Genomic DNA, 6,000 nt, shown 5'->3' with positions numbered 1-6,000 from the left:
AGAGTCAGAGCTTGCTGTGTGAGATTTATTTAGCATTCCAGGCATTCGATTGCACGGTCGATGACTGCCAGAGCTGGATGAGAACGAACGGCAGCAGAAGTACACACACAAGTCAGTGCCGTCTGTGATTTGAATTCCAATTTGACAGTTGTCTAGTTGCAGGGGTGGGGGGCTAAGAAATCGACCCGACCGGCGTCTCCTTCGTCAACCGCAAGAAAGTCGCAAATAAACAGACGATTTATATTTATAACTATTTAATAGATTTACAATAAGACGACATGACGGGAAATTAATTAATTTCGAAAATGGCCCCAGCACAGATGGGGCGGCTCCCAAGGGCGTTGAGCAGGGGGCGTATGTGAGCTGTCAATTCGCTCGCTCGGTGTGGCACCAGCTTAGAGAATATGACAGTATGTCAGCGATAATTAATCAAGCTTATAACTGCAACGTTTGTCTCCTTTCTCATCTTTCCCGACAGATATCGGCACTGTTTGAGGAAGTGGCTCGTCTGCGGACGGCCATCGCAAACATCCAGGAGTCGCACAACCTACAGATCCAGCGGTTAGAGGACCGCCTCGAGGAAAAGCGGCAGCACATTGTGCGGTTAGAGTCCCGTATCGAGAAGCAGTCTGACTTCGACGATCTGAAGAAGGAAAACAAGTAAGTATCGATCCGACCGGAACCTCCCTCCAAAACCACCACACGGAATCCCGCTTTTATAGCTGACACGTTTTTGCATCTCATTACAACCCTCGCGCGTAAATCGCGGCAGGTCGTGATTCGTGATCCCGAAATTGAGCTACCTTTACCGAAATGTGTTTTGTTTTGCCGAAAAACACATTCTCTGTAAGCAAACATAAGCCCACCCCTGCGAGGGAAAATTTTTCGCGTTATAACCCCTCTCCAGGAAACATCAACCGTACAGATGAACAACGAATGTATGCGCGTAAAAAATCGCCCCCTCATCTATCAAAATTTTCCGTTCTTTTTTCAACGAATTTCCCTCGTGGCGCTTTATATGTCAGTGGATTCCGTGAAATTGGCAGTAGGTCAGCAATTTCAAACACAACCCTAATCCCACCCCTGCTCTTCATCTCTCCATCATTCGCAGCATACTTCGATCGGTGGATTTGAGCTCACCGCACGACTCCAAGCAATTCCAGGAACTGCTGCTCGAACGGACCAAAGCCCTGGCGGCTCAAACCGAGGCGATCAAATCGTCCAACTCCGAAGGTAAGCAAATAAATCAATCTGAAAAATGCATCACAATCAGACCATTTTACACCGCTGATAACAAGCGCCAGGCGGCAATAAACACGCAACAGTTTGAATGCACTCGGGCTAGGCGTTGCTGGCGCCGCCAGTTTTTACAGCCCTCGAAGCGCCACCTTCAGCGACGCGCCTCGCAATCGGCAAGTTATTGATCTACTCGCAATAACAAATTACTTACCATCCGTGAAATTCCAAACAAACCGTTTAAGTGACTGCTTTTTACGCGCTGCGCTGTTTGTAAACAAACTACGCCGGAGGTCCGCAGCCGTCGCAGTTGGCAGCACTGCTCTGCTCGCTCGCGCAGCGGCCAATAAATTTCTTCCAAGCGCCTCGGCCTCGTCTGACGGCTCCTCGAGAGCTGGAAAGAGGAAACTCGCGCCGTTAGACGTAATTATGTTTACATGTTAATGACGTGTATCTTTCCACACTTTGAGATCGATCCCAAACAGCTGGCGCAACGCCGCCGCGCCGTCATCGTCTTGTTGGCGTACATTTTCAGTGTTGCAGTTTGTTGCCAGCCGCTCGCGCTCGCTCACTCACTCACTCACTCTCGAAACTGTATCCAAACTGTTTTCTTCCATAAGCTCGCGGTCGCGTTGTGACGTCCCATCAAAGTTTGACAATCGCGCACACGATTGACCTGATTTTCAGCGTCTTACCCCTCGGCACTAAAGCTATTGTTGTTTGCCATCACTGCTCTTTCGACACACTCTCATCAACATCATCATCATCTCTGATGCCTACCTCTCGAAGCATCGAAAACTGGAGTATCATTTTTATTAGTTTTCAGATTCTCCTACTGTTTCAAACAAACACACTCACACTACTCTGCTGGCTTGCGCGCGGGTTTCATTCTCACATTAATAAAAAAAAAACTTTTTTTAAATTAAACACAGAAAAACTCCCACGCAGTCATCGTCGATGCTGCAGCGGGCAGGCAGCGTTCCACCAGCAACTCCAATAATAATAAAATCAAATTTTACGGGGAGCCGACGATTGTTTGGACGCCGCGCCGCTGCGCTGTTTCGCCTCCCATTCTTCTGAATCGAATTTTCAAAAGCGAAAAAAAACTGCATCGCGAGTATCAGATTTTCCGTTGATTCGCCGACAATCGACGGTGGCAATTTTTAATTAAAATCCAAATTAAAAACCCCTTATCGCTGGCCCGGATTTCGACGAACCGCACGAACTGTCAAAGTGCAGCGTTGCCGTCAGCTCAGTAGGCGATCACGTCTTCCGAGAGTTTATTGAATTCAAATTACGCGCGTTGGAACGAGTGCATCCAAGCATGCCGTGCGCGTGGGTGATCAGACTGTGCGCGGCGGCACCACCCTAGTCTTTTCCCTACATCGACATCGTCGTCGATGATGGAATTATTGAAATTTATGGCTTCTGTTATTGTTATTCTACGATCTCACTCGCCCGCGCGCGCCGACTATTCACTGTTCGATTCCATGGGAAAATAAACATGTTTTACACACAGTACAGATCTTCCACCACCGTTACTCATCCGTCCCTCGAAGCCATTGTTGCCAATGAGAGTGTAGTACTTTTCTTTCGTTTTTGTTTGAGTTGATGGAACATTGCGGAGCCTGTTAACGTGTTCCCGTTGTTCTTGCTCTTGTATGTGCCTCGTTACAGGATCCCCATCGAGCGGTCAGCCGAAGCCCGCTTCGTCGCCAGCGACGAGCAGCTGCAGCACCGCTACGAACGTCCCTCACGCTATTAACGCTTGTAACGCTAGTAACGACCCACCCAATAGCATCAGCAATAGCACTGCTACCAACGCCTCTAGCACTACCACTTGCAACAACGACAGTCAGAATGTCACCAACTGTAGTAGCACTAGTAGTAATGACATCAACCAAGCTCCGAGTCGGCCGGTATCGAGTCCAACTATCGTGCCGCCGTCTCCGACGGGTCCCGCAGTCCCGACCCCGACTCCGACTCCCACCGGTGGCAACAGTCTTGCTCAGCTCAACTCCTTCCTTTCACCAGCTTTGGCAAACGTAGAACAGTTTGGTTCGTTTTTGGGTGAAGAGATCGTCAGCACATGGCGACGTGGTCTGGAGTTGCCGCCTCCTCCACCGGGACTGGCAGCGGCAGCAGCAGCCGCAGCCGCCGCAGCAGCTGCTCGCAACCATCCACAGCTACTAATGAACCATCATCATCCTCCCACAGATCTTACCCATCACGAGCAGGACAAAGCTAGCTCCCATCATGATAACTCCTCCAGCGCTAGCACGCCAATTCTGCAAGACACCTCCCGCCACGAAGAGCACATGAACGGCGGAGGCTACACGCCAATGCGGATGTCCAAGAGTCCACTTGAGGACAACAACAACACCTTGGGACCGCTCTCACATGCAGGCCCCGGCCTAATACAAGGCCTGCCCTTCCAATTCCAAGAGCGAGGTCATTTTCGTTTTGCCGAAGACCTGCAGCTACCCCCGGGATCGATGGCCGGACGCCTGGGCGACTCGCTCATCCCCAAGGGAGACCCCATGGAAGCCAAGCTGCAGGAAATGCTCCGTTACAACATGGACAAATACGCCAATCAGAATCTAGACACGCTGCACATCTCGCGGCGAGTCCGCGAACTACTCTCCGTGCACAACATCGGCCAGCGGCTGTTCGCCAAGTACGTCCTCGGGCTATCGCAGGGAACCGTATCCGAACTGCTCTCCAAACCGAAGCCATGGGATAAGCTCACCGAAAAAGGCCGCGACAGCTACCGAAAGATGCACGCCTGGGCGTGCGACGAGAACGCTGTGCTGCTCCTCAAGTCGCTGATCCCGAAAAAAGGTAAGTCATCGCTTTGCCAATCACTTTTCATATTAGGGACCTTCCCCCTTTCTTCCCGTGAGCCCAAACGAAGTCCAGACTTTTGCTCGAGTCATCATACCCCGCGAAAAAAAAACGAAAAAAAAGACTGCTCGACCCGAGCACTGTTATTATATAATTTTTATTATTATCTTCATTAGGAATTGCCCCCCGGGGAACGGCCGTCGAAACAATTGCTCTGTCCTACCCCTCCCGAAAACAGACTCGAAACAACAAAGTAGACCGGGATGCAATTAAAAATTCGCCATTTTTTGTTCGCTTCGCACCTGCACTCCTGTATCGCGCCAACGCCAACTATTCCACGAAGACGATTTTAATATTCGAAGCTCAATGATATTCCCCTCGTCTTCCGGCCCTCTCGGACGCCGAGGGGTACGACAGGAGTGATTGCATCTCGTTCGAAATGCGCCCTCGGAAGCATAAATAATATTTTATTAAAAAAGTTTGCCCGGGCAAGAAGACGATCCGCGAACGCGTGTTTTCCGGCTGGGGGGTTTGAGGGGCATCTCACTATACAAAGTAGCTTTTCTGCCGGTACACCTTCCTATCCCCCACCCCTTTGGGGACGACCACGAGTTTCGTCTTGCCAGGCAAAACGATCTGATATGTCGGCGTGGCAGCGGCAGTTCTATGCGCGCATTTCGACGATGCTATTCAAACAGATCCTCTCCAGTCGGCGAACGTTGCAGTTTTTTTTTCCTGGCGGCTTGAGAAACTCGCTCCTCTCGTACAGGACGGGTAAAGGGTTTCTGGTATTTATCTTTCGTCGAAGAACCTTCAATTGCAACGGATGCGCTCCGTCCGACTCTGCCGACGAAAGATTAATATCAAAAATTTACAAAATTGGCAGATTTTCCTCCAGAGTAGAAACAGAGACTAATGAGTGAAGGAGAGTCTTCCGTTCCACGCGGCTCCGACTGCAACATAACCTCGAAAAGTCGAAGCAATCCACTCGGAAGTGCTCCCAACCAACGACTTTGATCCCGCTGCTCAAAAGAATCAAAAATGCTCGCCACTTGACTTTTGTGCGCTGCAAGAGCGAGACCATGCACAACTTGAAAGGGCAATCGTCATATCCCTGCCTCGGTACGGGAAAAATCCCCTTTCCAACCGTGCGATTTGTGGGATTTCAGAACGCTAAATCTCGGCTGGCAACCGAACCGGAACAGCTATTGATTCATAATTAAAATTTCATTGTTTTCCTACGCCCGGCAACTCTTCCCACGCCAACGCAGCCGAGTCGAGTCGTCACAAACGTCAATCTAGCAGGCGGGCATCCGCAGACGACTGACTGATGGAGAGAACAGTCTTTGATTAATCATAAAAATCGGTTCCGCGTCGTTGGGTCCATCATCGTCATCGTCGTCATAGTCGTCGGTCGTCGACGTTTCCGAAGCAAGGGCGAAACAACAATAATAACTGTTTGAAAACAAGTGGCAATGTTCCTCCTCCCGTACGTCCGTCCGCAGCCACCGCACTGAGCCGCAGCCCATTGTAAATGTCACTTTTTTCACCACGAACGCAACCATTGTTATTTGCGTGGGTAATTATTGAACGGTTGCTTTGATCGGATTTCCGATTTGAACGATTACTCGCTCCTGGCCTCACTTGATGGCTTTCAGACCTTCGCGTCGCGTCGTGGAATGATTAATAGTCGGTCCGATTAAGTGACTTTTCGGAAATGACAGCCACCGGGATAGAGCTGTCAAATTACCCGACCGAACAAGAAGGAACCTTGCAACATTTTCACACCTCTTTGCGATTAAATATTCACCAAGTTGGGGCCAAGATTGCGTCTGCGTGAGGGGTGAGGGGAATCCTTTTGTGTTGTTGAACATAGACTACAATCAAACTCATCTATTATTCACGAAAAACAAAGGAAGA

General features: G+C 49.8%; 1 protein-coding gene across 4 annotated transcripts in view; it reads left to right on the top strand.

Moving 5' to 3' along the window:
• Positions 1-478: 478 nt before the first annotated feature.
• LOC109427974 (homeobox protein cut) overlaps positions 479-6,000 on the top strand; it is a gene marked incomplete at its 5' end in the record, with an annotated part of 40,743 nt that continues 35,221 nt past the window's right edge. For 2 of the 4 annotated variants that reach the window (XM_062843352.1, XM_062843351.1), the window contains 3 exon segments: positions 479-660; positions 1,112-1,233; positions 3,454-4,077. In XM_062843352.1, coding sequence (XP_062699336.1) covers positions 479-660; positions 1,112-1,233; positions 3,454-4,077 — 928 coding nt within the window. 4 annotated transcript variants of the gene reach the window in all.

The sequence above is a fragment of the Aedes albopictus genome, unplaced genomic scaffold (genome assembly GCF_035046485.1).
Source record: "Aedes albopictus strain Foshan unplaced genomic scaffold, AalbF5 HiC_scaffold_166, whole genome shotgun sequence".
Classification (NCBI taxonomy): domain Eukaryota; kingdom Metazoa; phylum Arthropoda; class Insecta; order Diptera; family Culicidae; genus Aedes; species Aedes albopictus.
The sequence above is the reverse complement of the archived record's forward strand: the minus strand, read 5'-3'. Positions and strand labels throughout refer to the sequence as shown.